The following is a 24,769-nucleotide window of genomic DNA, read 5'->3' as shown; positions in this document are numbered from 1 at the left end:
TTGGTTTGCTGCTTTTCTTTCAGGCCTGATTTCTACCCGCCATCCTATGAAGACAGCACTGACCCTGAGAAGCAGACCTTCCCACTACCTGTGGCCTCTGCACCAAAAGAGCAAGAAGTCATTAACATTCCACCACCTCCTTACAGCGAGAGCAGCACAGAGCCTGTCAGTGAGACTAACGAGCCAGAGCAGCCCCCACCATATGAACTATCTGGCCAGGTCTTGAGCCCCATGCAGGAGCCAGATGCTTGTGCACTCGCACAGGACAATGCTTGCTGACAGCAGACAGGCAGACAAGGGACCTCAGACAGAGCATGGGACAGCCGGGCAGGGACGTCAGTCAGTGCTGCCTGGGCCTGCATCACCCAGGTCAGAGCCACCCGGGAAAAGCACTGTCTGTTTTCATATTTGAGGGAAGCTGGAGGGGGAAAGCAGAAAGGTGCTCAGCATTTCAAAAAAGGAGATTCACAGGTCTGCAGCGTTTGCTTAAGGAAATGCCACCCAATGTGATCACAGTGTTTCTTCACATGGAAATAGTCACCTCTGTGTAACACTACCAAGGGACTTAGAGCAAACAAGCTGTCGGCTATGTCAGGAGAGCGTAGGTAGGTGCATGGAGAGATACACCCTGCTGTTACTGTGCAGCCTGCGGGAGGCACTCACTGGAGGCTGGTGCTTACCCAGTGGGTAAGAGACAACCCCTGCCCCTCCCACTAGGTGCGAGCACTGCTGCTCTGACAGCCTGTCCATTACAGTGTCGGTGTAACTGCAAATCCTTCTGAAAGAAATGGAACAGTAAGCAGCTCTGAGGAAACAGAAATCAGTGGGAAATCATCTGCTAGCTTCATTGCAACTACGGCTTTAAAGCTCAATGCTAAAGCAATTCTACCCAGAAGGCACCAGGGGCTTTGTTACTTAATCACTGTTGTCTGATATCTTCAGTCAGGTAAGGAAATATGCATGCAGGAAAGTTACCTTACAAAATCAGATCCTTTAAGATTTGCACGAAATAGGAAAGAAAAAAAAACCCTACTGCTTAATATTGTGGTTTTTTAATTGGCCATAAATGAAAAACCTAACAAGCTGTTTTGTCATTAAAAGTATAACTTTTTTTTTTCTGCTTCCCGTGCACAGAAATGCTCTTGACATGCAAACAAATGTTGTATCTTAGAAAAGTCGATGTCACTGACAATAGGAGTCATTTCGTATGCTGCGAGAAAGATGCTAATGATGGGAGAATTTCCTGAGAGCAGCCCTGCTGAGAAGAACTTGGGGGTTCTGGTAGATGAAAAACATGAGACAGCAGTGAGTGTTTGTAGCCCAGAAGACCAGTGGTATTCTGGGTTGCATCAGAGAGGGGTGGCCTGCAGGGAAAGGGAGGTGATTGTACCCCTCTGCTCTGCCCATGTGAGGCCCCATCTGGAGTACTGTGTCAGGCCTGGGGCACCCAGTATAGGATGTGGAACTGTTGGAGAGGGTCCAGAGGAAGGCCACAAAAATGACCTGAAGGCTGGAGCACCTCTCCTATAAAGACAGGCTGGGAGAACTGTGCTTGTCCAGTCTGGAGAAAAGAAGGCTGTGGGGACACCTTCTTATAGCCTTTCAGTATTTAAAGGAAGATTATAAACAGGAGGGAAATCCTGTTTAACATTTTACAATGATAGGACAAGGGGGAATGGTTTTAAACAGTGTTTGGATTAGATGTAAGGGGGAAGTTTTTCACTGAGAGTGTGATGAGGTGTTGGCACAGTCTGCTCAGAGAGGCTGTGGATGCCCCGTCCCTGGAGGTGTTTAAGGCCAGGCTGGATGGGACCTGGGCAGCCTGAGCTGGTACTTGATCTAACAGCTGGCAACCCTGACTGTAGCAGGAGGCTTGGAACTTGATAATCCATTAAGTCCCTTATAACTCAAAACATTCTATGATTTTAAGGAGCTTCATGCTGTTACCAGTCCTAAATGTCTTGTGTCTCACAAGGAGTTTTGGCTGAAAGTCCTCATTTGTGGTTTTATAACAATCGCTGACTTGGGAAACCTACTAATTCACCAGCTTTTGTCTGGAATTTGTAACATTTGTAGTAACTGAGTATTTTTGTAGCATATATTGTAAGCTACTTGTTTTGTTCTGAAGCACTAGTACTTGGTAATTTACTACTGAATTTGTGAATAAATTTTGATTTAAAACCAATGCCATGCATTCACTTGTATGATACAAGGTGCCAGCAGTTAAAGGAAAGTACACAGTACAAAACCTTAGGAGTTGCTACACTTCCTAACTGCTAAACAATCCTGGTTAGGTGTGCAACTCCTCAGAGAGAACTAGCATGGTGGAAAAACCTGCTCAGGCCCCTCTCCAAGCTCTCTAAAAGCAGAGCTTTTAGATTTGCTGTTATTTAAGCAGCTGCTTTTTGAATTGCTCTTATTTAAGAGCTGTGAGGAATAAAAATGGGACTGAAAGTACTGGAAAGAGGACAAGCTTGAACTCATCCTTTGTCACATGCTTCCTTCCTTCCTTTTGCAAAATCACAGAAGAAAACTTGCATCCAGACCACTGTAGTAAATAATTTCAGACAACAAGAAATATGTCACAGAATCACAGAATCCATGACTGGAAGGGCAGAGATTGGAAGGGACCTCTGGAGATCACCTAGCGCAACGCCATGCTAAGGCATCCCTACAGTAGGTTGGACAAGGCGGCATTCAAGAGGGTTTTGAGTATCTCCAGAGAGACTCCACAGCCTGTGTGGGCACCCTGCTCCAATGCTCTGTCACTATCAAAGTAAAGTTCGTTCTTGTTTTCAGATAGAACTTCCTTGTGTCCATTGCCCCTTGTTCTGTCACTGGGCACTGCTCAAAAGATCATGGCCCCATCCACTTGGCATCCACCCTCTAGATATTCAAAAGCATTGATAAGATCCCCTCTAAGTCTTCCCTTCACCAGGCTGAACACTCCACACCCTCAGCCTCTCCTTACAAGGGAGATTACCCAGGTCCCTAACCACATCTACAGACCTCAGCTGACCTTTCCAGTTGTCCTCAATCTTTCTTGAACTAAGGAGAACAAAACTGAACAGCCAGCACTGTGCCCTCGCAGCCCAGAAGGACAACTGCATCCTGGGCTGCATCAAAAGAGGCATGGCCAGCAAGTCAAGGGAGGTGATCCTGCCTCTCTACTCTGCACTGCTGAGATGTAGAGTCCTCAGGACAGGAGAGGCATGGACCTGCTAGAGAACATCCAGAAAAGGGTGACAAAAATGATCCAAGGGGTGGAACACCTCTCTTGTGAGGACAGGCTGAGAGAGCTGAGGCTGTTCAGCCTGGAGAAGAGAAGGCTCTGGGGAGATCTGAGATCTGCCTTTCAAGTTATCTAAAGGGGACTGACTGCAGGAAAGAAGGGGACAGACTCTCTATTAAGGTCTGTGGTGACAGGACAAGGGAAAATAGTTTCAAACTAAAAGATTTAGATTGGATATAAGGAAAAAGATTTTTTCAATACAGATGATAGGCACTGGAACAGGTTACCCAGAGAGGTGGCGGATGCCCCATCCCTGGAAATACTCAAGGTCAGACTGGACGGGACCCTAAGCACCTGATCTAGCTGTGGATGTCCCTGTTCATTGCAGGGGAGTTGGTCTAGGTAACTTTTAATGGTCCCTTCCAACTTTAACAATTCTATGATCTTATGATTCTTTGACCATTGTCCTGATGGGCTAGACTGTCCCTCTCAGCCCTAATGATATGTGATCCTGTAATTCTTGTGAGCGCTGCTGCCATCCAAACTGTCTGTGAACACAGCGAGCTTCTCGTGCTGCCGCTAATTCTCTTTTAGAAGGACACCACTCCAAAGGGAAAATGTAGTAACCATTTGGCTGTGCTAGGAGGCAATTTCCTCTTATTTTATGAGTTAGCTCAAACCACATGATGCTGGAGAGCAGATGTAAGTAGTTTGCATATAAAAACCACGCTCCCTCCTTGAGACTACTCAAAACAATCTGCTGTTTCTAATCACATGGGCATTATGCTCTCATTGTTTTCAATAATTCAGTCTCAATTACTGTGCTTTTGTAAACTGCTTAAGTGAGTTGTCAGTCATCATTCCATACTGCTCCAAAATGGGCCTTACAGCGCCTAATACAGACTATACTTCGACTATAAAATCATCACCACAGTTCATATGTCAATAGGCACATGAGATTATGGGCAGTTTTCTTTAATATAATACATAAGTGCATCTATCCTTCTTAGACTGTGCTCCCTTTATTTCCTTTATCTCTCTCTTTCCATTTCGCAAACTTGTTTGCTAATTAGTGACGGATACTCAAAAATATCATGTTCTGAGAGAGAAAATTACTGTCCAAATAAATGCTAGCACAATTGCAGCTGAACAACCATTACAATTTCCAGACCTGATAAAACTGTGAACCAACAATAGAGGCAGAGGGATCCCATCTCTGAGTGCTCATCTGTTTAGAGTCAATCATGAAGACAGTGTAACTGTATGAAAAGCAGTTTTATTAGGAAGCTTGAAAGTGCAGTGTGTCTTGCCAACAAGACAGAAATATAGCATTTCTCTTTACTGTGTACTTAGTGTCATAGAATTTGTTTGACAGAAGTGTTGAAAGAAATCAAAACCAGTTTCTTTTGCTGCAATGTTATATAAATTGCATTAGATTTGACAGCCACAATGAAATGAAACACACTGCGGAAAGACAGGTGGAACAAAGCCACCTTAAGAAATCATACAAGTGACCACACTGTTCCCAAGGAAGCAAAGCTTTCAAACAAGTCACATGCATAAAGTCTTTGCGTGTAGCTAGAACTGCAGTATCATTTCACAAGCAGAAAAATGCTGATGTCTATATCCCCAGATGTCCTTCTCAGATTCATAACAGGTCACCTCTTCACTCTTGGCACTCCCTAACTTTTTACTTCATGATCCACTGTAAGAAAAGAACTAACAAAAGCTGAGTCCAGCTGCTGAACGATACAAGTTATTTGTGTTTGTTTACATTTCCTCTTCACTACACACCTCACTAGCCATTTTGTGCTAAGTGGAACATGACTATTGCAAAGACTTTAAGAATTTCCATCATAACTTCTTTCTGTAAAATTGCTGAACTTGAAGCAATTGTCTTTCAAACATAAGAAGCACCAGCTTCATCTTCTGGCATAAGGAATATCACAAAAGATAGCCAAGATTCTATACCCAACATACTGCTGCAAGGACACAATCAGCTTCTACAGCACAACTGCCTCAAAAGTCAAAAATCAAGAAAACGCAAAGGCACAAGCAGGACTGATATGCTTTAAAAGCAGGGTTAAAAAAATATGGGATGACACTTTCTTTGAGAGCATGTGCAAGTGTGTATACAACACTGCTGCCAGCATGTATTTGTGAGCAACATGAGAGATTGGGGAAGTGATGTCAGATGAGAAAATGCACGCTTCACAAAGCTTAGCACAGAGCCCTTAGGCCCCAGACATGTTCTGCATATGTCTCTGTAAACCAACAATAAGGATACAAGGATCCCAAACATGTCTTTGCTTTGCAGCTTCTTCCCCTCTCTCCATAACCGAAATTTCTCAACTATTATCATAGTATTCAAAAATAAGCAGTTTGCCTTTTCTGTCACATCGCTGGCAACATTTAGGAGTTAAGGACTTTTTCTGTGATTATATTGTTATCTGAAATAAAGATATTACAGGTAAAACAAAGAAGTCAATACACTACTGTCTTTGGAGATCAATGTAACTGAATATGCTTGACATGACATTGAATTTTTCATTCCACCTCCCTCTATCCCCAAGAAAAGTTTTTAAACCACATAAGGCACCAACAGCTAACATGTTTCAGCAAAGTCCTGTCTCTTCCTTGCTGTTTCTCTTTTGCCTCTGTTTTAACAATCCTCCACAGCTTCAGGTGATGACAGTGGGTCCCTTTCTCCCCGTCCTCTCATGGATCTGAGATATTTTCAGTGCGATCGCTATAAGAGGACTCAGCACAGCCTGAAGAGGAAGAAATGAAATGAATTACATACAGCAGAAATATCAAGAGACACGTTATTTAAATTCCTCTTCTACCATAGTAGTGATTTTCTGATTCTGTGTAATAGTAGCAAATCATGAAATAATCATTGAAGAGTTGATGCACTTCTGCCATGTCGTGTACTTGATAGCAGTGTCGTGCCAAGCAAGTTTTGTGAAGTTTCACATTCATTATACCTACGCTATGCTTCAAAGAGAAACCAGTAAATACACCACAGTAATAATGTCTCCGTGTAACAGGAATAGAGCAGCTCTTGTAAAATCTTCTGTATGAAACAGTTTAGAGATCACCTCGGTATAATTATTTCTATTCTGATGAGTGATGTACTAACTAGGATAAAAGCAAGAAAACAAGCAACAATTCTGAAATTCAGGGCTGCTGACTGTACGAAGTGGCTCTACATATGAAACTGTTGAGATTGGTGAGTGCAGATAACTGCTAAGATAGAACCATACGAAAACAAAGTAAAAGATGATTTTTCAACTAATAATCTTCCCCCATGTTATTAGATGGAAAGATGACCTGACAGAAGATGAGTTTTGTGCAAAAAACTTGATTTTCAGAAAACTATATATTTCATTGCAAAAGTAATATTCTAATTTTCTGATGCTCAAAAGTTATTCTTTTGTCTCAAACTATATTCCAGCCTTAAATCTGTCAAGTTTGAAAAGCAAATAAAACAGTGACTCTAAACAGCTTAACTTTACAGATTTCTTTTCAGAAGCTTAATGTAACCAGTTCTTTAAATCCATTTCAGCCACACAGCAGTTTCTGACAGTAGTAGTATTTGCTTTACCTGCACAAACGGTCAGACTGTTATATGAAATTGTGAGGAGACAAAACAACTTTGCAAGCAAAGTCATGAAGCAACATTTTGCATTTCATTGGCAACAAATGGGTTGGTGATTAAACTAAGTTATGTGCATCACTGTTCAAAAAACTCCAGATTTGCAGATACCAGTGAACTGAATTATGACTGAAATCGAATACAAGCCCAATGAAATAAAATGTGCATAGAGGAAATTAATATATGGAGTACAGATTCATGTCATGAGAAAATGTTGCTGAAGTAAGAAGTAAAATGTGCCAATTTACAAGGTCTTATCATTCCTGCCATCCCACGCCGTGGAGTAAGGAGAAGTGAAACAAGAATAAAACATCTCAACTTCCTCTGTCACTTCCTTGAGAACACTCTGACCTGCCTATTCTAAAAACTACAGGAAAATTTTTTAAAAAAAATCCTTACTGATCTAGCTTTACTCTGTTGGAAAGACCACACAGCAAGATGCAAGAGGTCCAGGAGGCTCCTGGAATCCCTTGATGATAACTTTCAGGTCCAGGTATTGGAAAGACTGACCAGAGGTGAAGAGCTGCTGTACCTCCTGCTCACCAATGTGGAGGAGATCATTAAAGCCGTTAAGTTTGGAGGCAGCTTGGGCTGCAGTGGCCATGCCCTGGTCAAGTTCATGATCTCAAGGAGTGTGGGCCTGGCGAAGAGTGGCATCAGGACCCTGGGCTTTGAAAGAGCGAACTTTAAGCTGTTCAGTGGACTGTTGGCCAAGATCCCTGGCATGCTGTCCTTAAAGATGTTGAGGAGAGATGGCTACTCTTCAAGGATGCCCTTCTGAGAGCACAAAAGCCCTCTGTCCCTCTGAATAAGAAAGCGGGCAGAGGAGGTAGGGAACCAGCAAGGCTCGGCAAGGACCTGCTGGGCATACTGAGGGCAAAGAAAGGTGCGTACAAGCTCTGGAAACAAGAGCGTGTCACCTGGGAAGAATACAGGGATGCTGTCTGGATTCGCAGACGTGGGACCAGGAAAGCCAAGGTGCAAGTGGACTGAACTTGGCGAGGGACGTGAAAAATAATAGGAAGACATTCTACGGGTACACTGGCCAGAAGAGACAGGCCAAAATTATGTACCTCCTCTGGTAAATGTAAAAGGAGAACTGGCTTCAACAGATGAAGAGAAGGCTGAGGTACTGAATGAGTTCTTTGCCTCAGTCTTCAGTGGCAGCCAGGATTCTAGCATTTCTCATGTCCCTGAGCCCTGCATCCCTAAAGCTCTTGGTGAGGACTGGGGTGGTAAAACTGCCCTCACTGTAAAGGCAGAGCAAGTCCGAGATTGCCTCATGAGACAGCATGTGTACAGATCTATGGGGCCGGATGGCGTGCATCCCAGGGTTCTGAAGGAGCTGGCTGAGGTGGTTGCCGAGCCACTCTCCATCATATTTGGAAAGTTGTGGCTGTCAGGTGAGGTCCTGGATGACTGGAGGAAGGGTCACGTCACTCCCATTTACAAGAAAGGGAGCAAGGAGGGCCTAAGGAACTACAGTCTGGTGAGTCTCACCTCTGTGCCTGGGAAGATCATGGAACAGATCCTCCTGGACAACATGCTTGATCACATGAGGAATGAGCGTGTGATCCAACACAGCCAGCACGGCTTCACCAGGGGAAGGTCATGCTTAACCAGTCTGGTGGCCTTCTATGATGGAGTGGTGGCATCGGTGGACAAAGGGAAGGTGACTGATGTCATTTACATTGAGCAAAGCCTTTGACATGGTTCCCCATCACATCCTTATATCCAAATTGAAGGGATGTGGATTTGATTGGTGGACACTTGATGGATAAGAAACTGGTTGAAAGGCCACAGACAGAGGGTAGTGATTAATGGCTCCATGTCCAGGTGGAGGCCAGTAATGAGCCGTGTTCCCCAGGGATGGGGTCCTGGGCAGCCTGATCTAATATTAAATGGAGAGCTTGGTGGCCCTGCATGTGGCAGGGGCGCTGGAGATTCATGATCCGTGAGGTCCCTTCCAACCCAGGCCATTCTGTGATTCTGTGATTCGTTTCTTAAACAAATGGACAATGGGGAAAAAAAAACACCGAAACAAACAAAGCACTACTCAGTGCTTTCAACAAAAAACAAAATCCAATCATGTGACACCCATTTACAAAAATATCTTAGCTGCTGCTCTTCAGCCAAATGGTTCCAATTACCATTAAAATATTCTGCTGCTTACAATCATACTAGTTAACAGATAAAAACTCATATTAGTTCTTTCCTCTCATTTGCCTCAACTACACTTTCTTCATCTTGCAGATGTTAAAAAACAGCATTATTTTTAAAATGGCAAAAGCAGAGCAGAACAAGGATGAAGAGACGAAGAGCTGAATATGCCAAATGAAATGTGGGTAAGTTTTACATAATTTGGAAACACTCATTTTCCATAGGTGTTAAGCTAACATTCCTCAGTCCACTCAAAAACAAGCTGCCCCATCAGTTTTATCAGTGGAAAGAAATTCTCAGAACTTATCTAGGACAGACAAATCCGAAAACACTCAGAGAATAGCAGCAACATCAACAGGACACAAACCATTCTAGTGATCACAAGTAACTACTATTCTCTCAAAGTTCTCACGTTTTTGCTCTGTCTTTTCTTACTGTATTTGTCTGCATTTTGCATACAGCAACAAGTTCACCAGCATAATTTTGGTCTCTCTCAGCTGTAAATGTACCCAAGTGAATGAACAAGGTATAACACTCAAAACACGGGGTCAGTTATTCATGTACATATCATTACTTGTAAAACACTAAGCACTAACCCAATTGCTCCCTGTGTTCTGGGACCACAGAGAGGGGCAACAGAAAGCCATCTGAATTAGTCACTGAAAGAATGTACTGCTGGGGCACCATCCATCAGCTAAGCCTTTATGTGACTTACGGTATATGGGCATGCAGGCACCTGAATTGCTGACACAAAGATCACTCCTTGGACAATAACTATTTCAGAACAAATATTCTGAAATTATAATGCTACTGATTTCTAAGCAGAGCTGGCATAGTACATATTTCAGCACAATTCACTTTCCTAGAACAATTGTTCACATTAAAGAAAGATAAACAACTCAGCACAGCATGAAGTTGTCAAAGAAGGACTGCAGTTCAATATTTGGAACTCTGCCATGACAGGAGATATGCCAAGTGTTCTCCATCTTTGCATTTTCCCTTTCTAAAAGCTGCAGTCACATCCAAAATTCTACCTCTTCAGCTGCTGGTCCTTCATATTTAGTGTCAATTAAAGTAGTTTTCCAGATCCTTGAGGTAGCTTTGAGAAAAACGTGCTTGTAGATTGAAGTCACCAAAAGCTGTACTTGCTAGGTGGTGTTATTACTGTTTTATTAATAACGGTAAGCCTTGAAGATTCAGGCATGACTTTGCCTGAATTAACAAGCAGACATCACCACACCAGATCTTCTGCAGGGCTGATATATATATAAAGAGCTAAACACACAGCTCAGCTCAATGTGCCTGCCCAGTGGACATATCATTGTCAGGTCCTGCATTCCAAAAAAGCAGGAGTCTCTGGAAAAGTTTATGCTGCAGTCACTGGTCCTAGAAAATCTTAAGCCCTGTGGATAACCTGGTTAATAGTGGAACAACCTGGGTCTGTAACATTTACAGAACTGGCCATGTTATAATAATGATTCATTATAATGATGCAACACGTTTGCTGAGGTGAAAAGGGAATTGATATCTCTGCCACCTTGCTATCTGTGTCTAACTACTAACTGCTCTTTGCAAACTCAAATAAAATGATAGTAAGAGTCAGGAGGACAGCTGTTCTGCCCCAGCAGTGGAAGACAACCTGTGCAAGGGGTGAAAAATACAAGAGGAAAATGAAAATTAGGTGGTGTTAGGAAATATCTCTTGTCAAAAGATTAATTCTTTCCTAGTATTTAGAATAGTCCAGACTGAAACTTACGTTTAGCTAACTCATTTTCTTGACTCATAAAATATTTCATAATTACTGCCACGATATATTTTTCCAACATAACAAAAAAAAAAATCTACTCCTTCTAGTTCCAACTGATTTGAAATCTGTTCACTGGAAGGCTTTTGGCTGATCTGGAAGCCAAATTACCTGAGTAGCATGCATATAATGTATTATACCATAGTGCAATCAAATAGATATAAATATCCTTATTCCACAAGCCTTCAAAGAAGAACGTATGAATTAAAGTAGTAAAGGTAAGATTTAATATAAACTCTTCAAATCACATATCAACATCCAGCAAGAGCCATGTTAAAAGATCCAGTGTTTCAAAAAATAACAGAGAAACCGTAACTCTAATAAACTGCACTCATGGTTAGAGGTTGTTAACAGTATTTTGACGGAACCATATAGAAACTTTTAATTTTATCTCTATTAAATGATACTGGAGAAAAGGATTCACACGTTATTGATTCCAGTTCCCTGCTCTTGCACAAAGTCATACTTGCAAGAGAGAAACAATCCCTTCATACAATCTTTACATATGTATAATTATATATCATCTTAATCCTTTTATATACATTCCATGGTCCACCCCAAAAAAATTTTCTCTATTGACATTCAAATTTTCTTTCAGAAATTCAGTTTTGGATGATGAAGACATTTTTGATTCCAATTACATTTTTTAATTGGTTTGATTTTTTGGACAAAAGCACAATGAAATAACTCTTGTGTAGATGCCGCTACTATAGTGATTCTTTAGTTAACAAACACCTATCAATCTTCAGCAAAAGCCATTGCTTCATTTGTGATTCACTGTATCATACAGATTGAAGGGTCTACAACACCTATTTATCTCTAGTGCAATTCAGATAATGAATAATAAAATATTGTAAACAGAGCTTATTAGTTCATACGCAGAGTAATTCGGATTATGCACTACACCACTCCCAGCGTATTTAGCCTGCAACAGCAGTAAAACCATGTGATTGAAGGGAACACCATTTTTATAAATGAGACAATTAAAAACAACTCTGCATAATGAATCATTTCATTTTTGATCTTTGTACATGAATCTTCATGCTTGAATCTTATGCAAGTTCAATAATGTGTCCAGGTGGCTCGACAAGGGACAGGCAGATAGGAACCATCTGCTGCAATCCATAAACAGGGAATAAGTTGATCTATAAAACGAAGCTATAAAAGAATTGAAAGGTCAAAAAAATCTTATTTTACTACTTTGGGCCTATTCCACCTATCATCTCTAGATTTTCAATCTGTGTTTTGATTTAGCACAGCCAAACAATTCTATTAAATATATACAAAGATCAATTTCTAAGCACAAAGTCTAAAACTTTACACAGAAGTTTGTTGTTTGTTATAAAGCAATAACTTCCTGAAGTTGCTCACCAGATGCCTGCTTGGATGTTAGAAGCCAAATACGTCATTTTTTAAGAATGTCTTCCAAGCTATCTGGAAAGCAACTTTCTCAGTAATACACAGCAATGAGGTGCATCACCAGCAATAAGAAGCAGCAAATTTGCTACTCCCTTTTTAAGAGGAATGTTCCAGTTGTAGAAAAGAGCTGGGCATCGTTTCAAATACTTTAAGCCCGCATAGAAGCAGACAGCAACGCCACCATACACTGTGATTTAAAACTGCTCACAGCAATAACGTCCTTGGCATAGGACATGACAGTCATTTATCATTAATCGCTCCTCATTAGCAAGAACTGAATTAGTCATGGAAAGACAGTAAATATCCTTAAGCTCCCAAGTTATCACGAAGTTGCTTCTGCCCATTTATTTCAACTGACTATAGAGTGGTTAGTAGTCACTGCTATTCACATTTATCAGTGGCCTTGGACTTCTAGTTATTAGCATATTTTACTACTTTCTCTTGAATTTTAATGTTGTTGACCAATTGGCCAGCTAGCTATAATTTATTTGTTCTATCTGGAAAGTATTAGCCAATTAATTATATTAAGATGCTACTAAAATAAGATAGTAATTAAGATTTGAGAGACCCTTCTATTCATTAATAGCTACTGTTTGGCCAACATACAAATTGGAAGAAAAGTTCCTGAAGAGTCTTTTCTCTCTCTACTTATAAGACTTCTTTTACAGAAAGACTTAGGATGGAAAATAAACAATTAAGACCTGAAAATCACCTTTTCCTCTATGATCCATGCAGATATACATAGAACTGATGTACAATAAGGTATGAAGAGAGCTCACTCAAGCACCATTCATTTCAATGGTTTCATAGTGACAAAATTAAGGGCACAAGTCTGAGGAACCCCCATAGTACTTAGAAGTGCATTAGGTTTTCTGCTGGCTATCAAATCAAAATAGGTCCTACAACTAGAGCTCTCCAAGTAGTTGATCCCTGATGATACAGAGAATAGTTGCATGCCTTTGTTTAGATTGTTTTCTGGACAAGTATTGCTTATAATCTACTCGAGTTTCTTAAGCAACAATCACTGTTTCACTGTGCATTTGGATGATAGATACTGCAAATGATGAACAGCCACAGTGAAGGAAAAACAAAGGCAAACAATGCTAAGACTGACTAGTTATATATAATGTGTATGTAACTACAAGGAAATGCTGTTACATGACAAGCACTTCTGTTTATTGCTACTGATTCTATACACAGAGTAGAATAACCATAGTCTGTTCCAATTCCAAGTGCAAATTCCAGCAATTCACATAAAATGCTTGGTAGTTAGCTAGAGTCCTTGCCTTTACTAGGAGAAGAAACACAGAGAAAAGAATATACGTTCTTAAAAGTTTTTTAAGAACAGCCTTCTGACATTTCACATACACGATTGTTATACTTGGCTAAAGAAGTAACAATACCAAGTTGTTATAAAAATTAAGCAAATACTTTGTTGATTTTATGGCAGAATTCATATCCCACTTCCTAATAAGAATTGACAAAAAGCTAACAGAAGAGGTTTCTTTCTCTTTGGAAGTTTTCCCAAACTCCCAATATTTGATTTTTTAAGTTATAAAATTTATGAAGAAAAACAAACTCAATCAGGATGGTGCAGCTCTACTGAACATAGATGATTTCATCCCTATTCAGAGAACAACTTATGCTCCTTATGGGAATAGTTTCAGCCACACTCTGTGGACAGCCACTCTAAATCTGAAGGACATCTGTAAGATCAATTTACAAAAACAAGAAGAAAAGACTTGTGCTTGAGCTTGACAGATAATTGTCTGGTGGTAAGATCAGAAAACCAAAAGAAACTTGAGACTGAAACATTAGAATCACATGAGGGCAAAATACAAAAAAATCACAGAGGTTTCAGTTTGAAAAACCTCCTAACTCCACTGCCATTCAACAGATACAGGTGGTTCTAAATACAGTGACTATGGATACAGCCCAGAACATTAACACAAACCTGAAAATGACTGATGGAACAAAGCTTGATTTCTATCCCTGTTCTTTCATTTTAACATTTTCTTCATTCCTCTATATATTTTTGAAGATTTTCATTAATTTGCTTGTTTGTTGTACTAAAACAAAAACTGAATAGTTATGCTTATCCGCAGAAGCAGAATGAAATGGTATTGTCATCAGGCAGAAATGGGGCAATGCAAAAGCACTCAACTTCCAGCTGTATATGTAAACAATCAAAAGAAGGTACTTAAAAAGGTGGTCCGGTATGCAGAAGAAACTAAGCGTTGAGTGTCTTAGCATCAAATAATTTTCTTCTGTTTTATGATACAGAAAGTATACCATAAACATGGGATACCCACCTGGCTCCATGGACTTGTGACAGTCCGGGTGGAGTAGTAGGTCTCTCACTGTTCCCACCTGAATGCTGGTGAGGGATCTGGAGCACAAGCCTTATGAGGGAACTGGGATAGTTCAGTTTAGAGAAGAGGAGGCTCAGAGGAGACCTTACTGCTCTCCACAGCTACCTGAAAGGAGGCTGTGGTGAGGTGGGGGTCAGTCTCTTCTCTCATGCAACTAGCAATAAGAGTAGAGGGAATGACCTCAAGTAGTTCCAGGGGAGGTTCAGGTTGAATATTGGGAAAAATAGCTTCTCTAAAAGAGTGGTCAAGCACTCAAATAGACTGCCCAGGGAGGTGGTGGAGTTACTGCCCCTGGAGGTGTTCAAGAAACATTTAGAATGTTATACTGAGGGATGTGGCTTAATGGGGAAATACTGGTGATAGCTGGATGGTTGGACTAGATGACCTTAGAGGTCTTTCCAACCTTAGTGATTCTATGATACTTCAAGAAAGAGTGAAGAAAATCAATATATTATATCTGCAGGAAATCAGGTAGCAAAATTTCTGGAATATCTGCTAGACAATTGTTGAGTAACATAGAAGAAACTCATTAAATCTGTGGTAGAAATCTAGCCAAAAAAACCCAATGCATGGTTCAAAAAGATTTCATGTTCGGAGAAACTTTGCATCTGTACTGCATTCATAAATACATGAGACTTCAAAAACAGTTTTAAAGTCTTGCAAACTAAATGCTTATCCACTCTTCCAGGAGAAATACTTAGTCCTCTTTTGTTTATTTCACAACATGACAGTGTTTCAGTGGAACTAATCTGAGAGGTGGAACCACAATTTGTATTATAAATTGTTTTAGGTCTCTGCTGGATTTCACTGAAATCTGCTCTCAAACTTTTATTTTCCTAGGAAGGAGTCTGGTTATGATGGGAGATAATTCTCAGATAGCTGCGAGTCTTTCCCTTACAAGGAATCCCTACACTGTTCAGACTCAGGCATCCCTAATTCCTAATTGAGCTTGCACTGCAAGGCAACCCTGAGAAGCCTTCACTAAATGATCCCTAGAAAATCTGCCCCCAAATTTATTAATTTTTAAAATATTGTTCTTTAAAAACCTGAGTGGAAAAAAATATATATATTTTTCCCAGCATTCAGGCATCTCAGGCCTTACACAAATATGTACTAAAACTGCTAGTCCTACCTCAAAAAGTCAACAGTCCCACAGAAGCATAAAAGACCCAGAAATTGCAGATTCAATGAACAGCCGAGATCAACAGGCAAGCTCATGGCAATGGGGCAGGTCCAAGGTCAAACAGAGGAGTTGCTGCACAGTTTGGGTCCAATAAGTGGCAAGCAGGTCCACAGTGACAAGGCAGGGTTGAGGCCAATGAATAAAGCCAATATATCCTCCAAATTTAAGGCAACACCTGATACTACAGATGATATTGTGTTTCTGGCATTTGACTTAACCACGAATATCTGTAATTTAAACAAAAAATTGGCTTTCTCAGGATGTGGTGGTTTTCTTCAGTTGCCCAGACTGACTGAATGAATGAATGTATGAACCTATTTCTTTTCTCTTGATCCTTCAACGTTCTGCTTCAGTGCTCCTCATTGAATTGATGATTTTCACTGAACTGATGATACAGATTTCCAAAATATCCACTGACTGTTTGAATATGCATCAATACAACTATTGGAAACTCTTCAATTTCTCATTGTATTCCTGATATTTCTCTCCCGAGATCAAGAAGCAGCTTTCCCAAACCAAACATAGTAGGCCTGCTAATGCTTCCTAACCACTTAGCAGTTTTGGTATAATATTCTGAACATTCTACCTTTCACACTTGGTTAAAAAAAAAGCAAAAACAACACATGTGCTGTTCAGGCTTCTAAAGGCATCCACTGGAGCCTGATTTTAATACAATTGTAAACAGTCTATTCTTGCAGGTTTTCTTACAATGTTATTACATTACCTGTGGTTCCTTATTGTGTTGGCTAGGATCCTTCTCATAACTCTCTGCATAGATCCGGAGAGTAGCTCTCACATGGCTAGAAGCGCTCATTCTAAAGATGAGCCTGGAAGCATCTGAAAAAACAATCCGCAGCCCCTATGGGAGAAGAAGGAGTATCATACACTGAGGTGGCAATACCTCTAATACATCACAGTTTTCACTGCTCTAAAATAAAACAAGAAAGGAATAAGGATACAATCTCACTTTAACTCTGGACAACTCATTTATTACTTTTTTCCATCTCAAGACCAGAAACAAAAATAAGTGGTTTCACTCCCACTCCTCCAACCAAGGGCTTTTTTACTGCTGTTTTTTTAGTTTCTTTCACTGATTTGTTTTTGTTCTGTGTGGTAGAGCAAAAAATCACTAGTCAGTGAAATATTTATATATCAACAAAGTATGGGAAACAGCTACAGGAGCAAAAGGCAGTCAGTACCGAATACAAAAGTCAGCATCAGTTCCCTCACAGACCATGCATCAAGACTTGATTACAAGGATTTCAACAAAAGTCTGTAATACAGTCTAGAAACCCAACAAGTGTTGTTAATTTCAAGTATGTCATTTAAGTTGACATTCTTCACTGTGTGAAGTTTTAAAAAGACTTATTATTAATTAAGTAGGAATTTACTTCAGCTTCCATCTCTCTTTATTACCCTTCCTGCTTTCATACTGTATATATGAACACATTCTTCCACAGGCCATGTACTGGATCCTTAGTCAACAGTCTCTCTGTACAGGGATGACATAAGGTAAGCAAGAAGGGCAGACAGGTAAATTTGTTCCCATTAAAACAAAGCACTAAACTGAACAGTTAAACAGTTGCACTGTTTTCATTATCTACCAGTTTTGCACTAATATATGTTCTTGTTTCTTTTCTGTAAACGGTACCTCTAGGTTAAACGCTACCTCTGTTCTGCCAATGAACTTCTCTTTTCCATTTTAGTTCTGCTATTGGCAAATGAGTGCATAAACTGAGATCATTGCTAATTTTGTTGAAGTTGCAGTAAGGCATTTAAAAACGGGAGAACTAAAGAGAGAAGTATTTCATTCTTTTATCTTTATCAGCAGCCTGGGAAGACACTGCTACTTAGGAACACGGTGCTCCCCCATAATAAAATAGAAGTGCAAAAAGCCTTTGTTTGGTCAGGTGTATGTCAGAGTATTTTCAACAGTGTCTGGATGATACTGTCCATCAACACGAAGAAATATGTGACACGAAAGCATAGCATATGGGTAAAAGGCTGAGTCAGATGGCCTAAGAGATATTATCCATCTATTGCTTTGGTTGGACATGGAAGTGTGTGTGACACAAATGTGTCTCAGAGAATTCCTGCATGAGGAAAAAATGGCATCTACTGACATTCAGCAATGCTTGCCAAATACTTATGGAGACCAAACAGCGGATGTGAGCAGAGAAAGGCAGCGGGTGGTGCATTTCAGCAGTGGTGACTGTGACATGAAACACAGGCCACATTTAAATGGCCATGCAGATTTTTACAAGCACATCCTGCTCATCACTGGCAGAAATGCTTAGCTAATGGTGGTGACTGTGTTTAAAAATGGTGTTTTATAACTGAGAATTTGCTCTATCAAATAGTGTTATTATGCACTTTGTATTTGTTGCAGCTTCCATGGAAATAAATAGGAGGCATTATTTTCCTGCACATTAGTTTTAACACATACACAATGGTAACATAAATTCATCTAGTATTTTCAACATGAAAAGCATGTGTTGTAATCAGAAATATTTTATATTCAGCAGGATAAGCTTCAGAGCCTTTTTTTCTAATGTTTGCTATTAAGCCAACTTATTAATGGGTTGGTTCGCATGATGTTAGTGGAAGTTCTGCCATCAATGGAATTTTAGCTTGGACAGCAAAAAATATATAGTCAGTTTGTTATGATCTCATCCTCTGAACAAGGAGTTGTCTCTTGCTGATTGCTAATTACTTCCAACTTTACAACAGCAAAATGAAAAAAAGATAGCTGTAGGTGTAGTTCATTTTGAATAGTTGTCAAACCTACAACCAGAAGCTCAAAATATGTAACATTCATGTCAAGCAGCTCAAAGTGAGAAGGAAGGAAGCTTAACATGCTTGCACAAAATTAAATCACAAACACAAAGAGCATGTGAATGTCCTCCTACCTAACGGCTACATGGACATTTTGCATGTCCCTGCTAGGTCAAGCTAACTCCACAATGATAAAACTTGAACATTCCTCTACATATTCTGTGTATCTGGGAAGAATAACAACTGTACATTGTTGCTTCTCTCAGAACCTCAGTAGAATCTTGCCACTGATTAAACCATGGTCTCTGGAACAAAAAAAGGTTTATGAACACTTCCCATAACTCTGTCCTTCATGATGCTAATTTTTTCCACCAAGCCAAAGAATCTGTAGCCACTTGGATGCTACAGTTTATAGCACTTGAGATTTTTATATAGCATACACACACACAACCTGCATTCAGTTTACTATTTCTGAGCTTATTTTCACATTTCTCAGGAATAAATGACTGACAGTATTGGTTTTTACAAAATAGAGATGTCAGCTGATAATAGTCTACAAGACAAGAATTTCTGCCGTACAAAGATATTTTTCAAAAGGGAATTATAGAGATGCAGTGACTGTACTCATTAAAAACAACTACCTCTGGAGTGCCAGGGAGAAATCATGTGCTAAGGAAACAGCGGCCTTCACAGTTGGACTGTCGAAGTCAACTTTTGTGTCACTCCTGCACCTGGAGCTAGAGCATAAGCCATTTTTGGCACAGAGCTCAACAGCAAAAACCTGTCTTTTGACTCTCCACTGAAAACAGCCATTTCAAAACTGGCAACACTTTTTTACTCTGGAAGGCAACAGAATTTAATGAGAACTATTATGTACTTACATTTCTTAACATTTTCTGAAACTTATACCACAAAGCTGTAGGTTACACTTGTTAAAACCAGAGGAAAAACAACCAAAAACACTGTTCCCAAATAACTATGAAGAAACATTACCTGTCAAATAACCTACAGGTCTGCACTTAGGTGAAGACGAAGTCAAAAAGTTTATCCCTGCTCGCTACTACACAGTTTAACATACTAAATATTCCTTTTTAGCATTTTTTAGCTTTTGTGATCACTGTTGTCAAAGCAAGTTGGTGAAACGGAAAGCAGCCTACTTACTGTTAGACATGCTGGTGTTTTTTCACCTGAGATAAGCTCAATTAATTTAAAGCCATGTACTTGTTATTTATTATATAAAAAATGTCAGCTCCATGAAAGTGCACAGAACAGAATTTTATAAGCAGAATTAATAAACTGACTTAAGGAAAACACAGTGAAGAACAACAAGCTGGAAACTCCACAGTGCAGAAGAAGTTCCAGTTTTAATAAAATGGGGCGCACTCTTTGTCACAAACATGTTTTATTATGGAAACTGGTAAATCTTTTTTCCAAAAGGAAGCAAATGAAAACCTTCAGTACAGCTCTGACAATGGACATCCGCAGATACTTACGTTAGGCAAATCAGGCCTGCTCATGGACATTAATTAGTCGTGTGGAAATTTTGAAACAAAATGACCTTCTCACTGGTTAACCTGCTGGCTTTGAAGCCAGTGTGACAAAGGGAGAGCTTCACAAGGACTTCTCTACTTTTCACTATAATTCAGTGAAGCAGTTTACTGATACACTTAAGATCTCTGAAGTGTTCAGAAGACAAAACTTAATACTCATTGTAATACTCATTGTGTAATTTCACTTCCAGAGGTTTCACTATTTTTTTCAGTTAGCAATTTCATGATTAAACAAGTGAGAATTAGCATAGTAAATTAGGATGAACAAGACTAAGTAGCAAATTAAAAAAAAAAATTACTTAAGATTTTGAAAACTGTTATTGAATGGTAGAGTGTAACACCAGCAGAAAATCTGGTTTAGTAGCAGTATATCTAACAGACGCATACATAAATTAGAAGCATGCAGAATAGCTATCTTTCTTCAAAACACTGTGGTTATCATAGTTTTTATTTGCTCAGCTGTGGACCCTTGAACACCACCGGGGCATAGGAGGCCATTCTGGCTACTCTGACAAGAAATATGCTATTGTTGACATGGGACTAAAATATCATTCTGAACAGAGAATAGTTTTTTTCCTTATCTCTGGAGGGTCATATGAAATAACTTTCAGAACAGCCCCCCAAAAAACATGAGATTACACACGGAGAATTTTACAGCCAAAATCTAACAAAGGAGCAAGACAACATTAAGAAAGTTTAAATGACAACCACTGGGAGTTTTATTCTGCAAATCTCTGAATATGACAAATCTTTATGAAAGAGTCCAACATTTTAGTTGGTAACTTGTTCAGTATGTTATGGGCTATCAGTTTTCAGGACAGCAACATGTTTCATTTAACTTTATATCTTATTACTGGACTTTATATCTTACTACTGATGATAAACAATATTTATGTGTTTGTTTCAGAATAAATTAGAGTACAGCCTGCTTGTACTGCTATATATCTGTTTTGTTATTGTGTTTGTTTTCTGCAGTTTATTAACATTGATTTAGCTGTAGTTCAGTAGAAGCAGTTCAGATACATTGAGTACAAATTTCTATCCACTTTCCACTGAGGAATAAAACGTTCCGGAAAACCTAGCTGGAAAATCTACACGAAACTCATGACAGTCACAAAGAGGCACCTGCATTTGCACAAAGAGCATAATACATGAGGAAAATGGCAGCAGTGAACTGTTGCTTATTTCCATGGATTAATGTCATTTCTTATTTTATTATGCTTGGCGAATTCCACCAAGGCTGCAAACACACAGTGCCAAGAATGTAAGCTTGTCAGAAAACAAACAGATTGAATTGTATTCTCACCAAATGAGTGCTTTTGCCTATGAAAAGACATGCTCTCCATTTCAAAGTCCATTTAAAAACAGGGTAAGTCGTGCTTCTCTGTATTACATGGTGACGTGATCAGCAGTTGTACTCCAATTTAGGAAACAGCTTTGGATGAAAAGAAAGGGAAAGTACACTAAAAGTTTACTTTTTTTTTTTTTTTTTTTTTTTTAAGGACAAGAGTCACAAGCCTGCCATGCCTGTAATTTTCCAGTGGATTTGGATATGACAATATCCTTGTACCTTGTTTCAGCAGCAATATGTACAAGGACAGTAATTCAGTGCCAAGTGGGCTGCTTATATCATCTGGATGCAGTGATGAATGGAAACTACAAAGATACTGCACAGAATGGAGTGACAATTGTTTTAATGGCTCATAATACCACTTGATAGAGTCTGATCAGGTCAAGCAGTTTACAAACTTCACAAACAAAGACAACAAGAATAAGCAGCATAAAATCAGAATACATTTAAATATGAGTCACAGCTCATATTCAAAATGTTTTGATATACACCTACACCAGGCAAAAGTACATGTCTGCTTTTGTGTTTGTCATGGAACATAAAGGCTCAATTTGAGTTGCAGAACTTGATAGCTAAAAGATCTTAATATTGACATAGTCTACCCAAAAGGAACACAGAGCAGTTATTTTGGCTAGAGAAGCCAAACATGCCCCGATATGGAACAATCTGCTTAAGTCTTCTGCATGCTGTTGGCAACAAGGGAATAACATGCCTTAATTATGCAAATAACAAAAGCAAGAAAATTTGACCTTTTTAATGCGATGTACAGCAATTGTAAGTTTCAGACAGAAAATAGAAAAAGCGAAACACTGCCTTTCTACACGACACCTTGCATTTTTCAGGAAGTGGGACTCTCTGTATCTGCTTTGCTTTTGCTTTGCATCTCTGCCTACCTTCTCTATAACACTACAGTCTCCATTTATGCACAGCAAGTGCAAGCCGAACCAGAGGTGGATTATCTTATCCAGTCTGAGAAAATCTTAAGTAGGAAATGCGGTATATATCAGTGCATATAAAAAAAATGTCTATAAATAAATGGTAAGGCTTTCAGCTGAATGCCAGAAATGTTTTAAGAGATATGTTGAAAGCTGCGAAATTTTGCTGCTTTACCACCACAGCCATACCTGTCTTTTGGTCACAGTGCCATCCACAGGATCTATGTACTCAAAGCTGTCTGTTCTTTCCACACTGTAGATACTGCTGCCCACAGCAAACTGCTGGTGGCTGAATGACTTGTCAGTGATCAAAGCTTCCAGGTCTCTCATTATGAAATACGCTGTTCTGGGTTCCAATGCTTCATAATCAAACCTTGCAGGCATATAAAAAAGTAGAAATAAAAAGTAAGTCCACCACAGCTTAGATGACAATTCTTTTTTCTCAGTTCTCAATATACACACAATTAGCAATTCATTGCTTACTTTGAAAAATCGACAGTGGACTACTGCAGTACTGATTGCAAATTAAACCAGTGCATGCACGCAGTCCTATGCAGTCTGCCCATCTGATATATACACCACAGTTCTATTCTGGCCAACTAATTCTCGAGGCAATAGAAACAATTTGGAAAATACATTGTATCTTAAGTAGCACAGAAAACATCATAAAATCACTACAGAACTATAGAACTACTAAGGTTGGAAAAGACCTCTAAGATCATCTGTCCAAACATTCACCCACCACCAATATTTCCCCACTAAACCATGTCCCTTAGTGCAACATGTAAGCACTTCTTGAACACCTACAGGGACAGCGACAGTGACATCTCCATTGGCAGCCCATTCCAATGCCTGACCACTCTTCCAGAATCGTTTTTCCTAATATCCAGCCTGAAGTTTCCCTGGAGCAACTTGAGGCCAATCCTATCACTAGTTACCCAGGAGATGAGGCTGTCTCCCATCTCACCACAACCTCCTTTCAGTAGTTAGTTGTATAGAGCAGTAAGGTCCCCCCTGAGCCTCCTCTTCTGAAGACTAAACCCAGCACAGACAGCATTCTGAAATCAAGGACACAATCAGCGCAGTGCTCTGAAGAAAATAAAATAGAAGAAACTTTGCTGCAAGTTTTGAGGAACAGCTGTGCTCCTCCATGATTATACTTACTCATCTGAATTAAATCTATTCTGAAAGAAAGAGAGAGAGAGAGAGAGAGAGAGGCTAAGGTAAGATCTGTGTTATGTGAATGCCAATTAGAATTCACCCTTCTGAGACATTAATAAAAAGAAGTAAATGTATGAATCTTCAGAGGAGTTCTCTTGAGTTCAAAGTAAGCATAAAATCAGTTTTCACAAAAGCATCTTCATGAAGAAGCATGGAGAAAGAAGTTCACAAGTACACTTGCTGAGATTTGGACATTTTTCAACACCTTGTAACCAACTGCACCCAGAGATTCCACATCTAACATACTGGAAGTGACATATATGCACAGCTCCTTCAGTGAATACAGTCTGCTTACTCAACTGATAAAAACTGCCCATTACAGTGGCAATCTGTAGCAGATTTTCATTACGTGGACATATGAAACACACATCTACACGTAGCTGACTGCAGGTAGTCAAGCCTTGTTTGCAGCAGAATTGACCCACTGACTGCATAAGTTTCTGTACCTTTTCTTCATTTTTCTCACCTGCAGTAGTAGTGTCGACCAAACTTTGCCCAGTGATCCCTGACAATTTCTTCTACGCTCTGCTTTCGAGCTGCTAGGATTGAAAGCCAAACTAGAACAGCCCATAGTCCGTCTTTCTCTCGAAGGTGATCAGACCCTAAAGAGAGATATGTAAAGCACATTATTTGATACCACTGTGTATAAGAAAATAAGCTGAGGAGGCTGGGCAAATGTCTCACTTAACTTGTACATCATATAACAGTAACCAGGAAGGTACGAGCTTCCACAACTATGGTAGCTCCCAGAGTGATAACCAGAATTTACTTTTACATACGACAAAGTCTATACTCCTAACATTAAATAAAAAATATACAAATACTTGGATTGAAGTGGTAGCAGTATCATTATAATCATTATAATCATTAATCATTATACATACAGGTTATTTCCACACTTCTGGTACTGTCTCCCCAAACTGGGCAAGACACCCAGACTCCTGGCCAGTGTTCTGTGTTATGTGAGTCAAGTTCAAGAGCATCTCCCTTCCAGAATTTCCAGAATACTTATAACCTTACATCAGGTCAAATAAATAAATATATATATACGTTAAAAATAATAATAATAATAATAATAATTAAAAAAAAAACACAAAAAACCCATGATA

At 39.5% G+C, this 24,769-nt stretch overlaps 2 protein-coding genes across 4 annotated transcripts in view; one reads left to right on the top strand and one right to left on the bottom strand.

The window, feature by feature from the left end:
* TMEM252 (transmembrane protein 252) overlaps positions 1-24,663 on the top strand; it is a 25,607-nt gene extending 944 nt beyond the window's left edge. Inside the window, exons 2-4 of one of the 3 annotated variants that reach the window (XR_006170131.1) lie at positions 24-946; positions 9,144-9,231; positions 21,656-24,663. Coding sequence is in view for 1 of the 3 variants with exons in the window: in XM_042825905.1 (XP_042681839.1) it covers positions 24-279 (256 nt within the window). In the remaining 2 variants the exon portion in view is untranslated. Of the gene's footprint in view, positions 1-23; positions 962-9,143; positions 9,236-21,655 lie in introns of those variants that run through there. The other 2 variants (XR_006170130.1, XM_042825905.1) reach the window with 2 other exon arrangements.
* Positions 4,489-24,769, bottom strand: part of LOC122164128 (phosphoglucomutase-like protein 5) — a 54,755-nt gene continuing 34,474 nt past the window's right edge. The window contains exons 3-6 of the mRNA XM_042825904.1: positions 24,127-24,262; positions 22,629-22,812; positions 16,553-16,687; positions 4,489-6,003 (exon numbers count right to left, since the gene is read on the bottom strand). Coding sequence (XP_042681838.1) covers positions 5,914-6,003; positions 16,553-16,687; positions 22,629-22,812; positions 24,127-24,262 — 545 coding nt within the window. The 3' untranslated portion in view covers positions 4,489-5,913. The remainder of the gene's footprint in view (positions 6,004-16,552; positions 16,688-22,628; positions 22,813-24,126; positions 24,263-24,769) is intronic.

This window comes from Centrocercus urophasianus, unplaced genomic scaffold (assembly GCF_019232065.1).
Source record: "Centrocercus urophasianus isolate 14NV4802_14NV808 unplaced genomic scaffold, USGS_Curo_1.0 seq_25, whole genome shotgun sequence".
NCBI classification, from domain to species: Eukaryota; Metazoa; Chordata; class Aves; order Galliformes; family Phasianidae; genus Centrocercus; species Centrocercus urophasianus.
The sequence above is the reverse complement of the archived record's forward strand: the minus strand, read 5'-3'. Positions and strand labels throughout refer to the sequence as shown.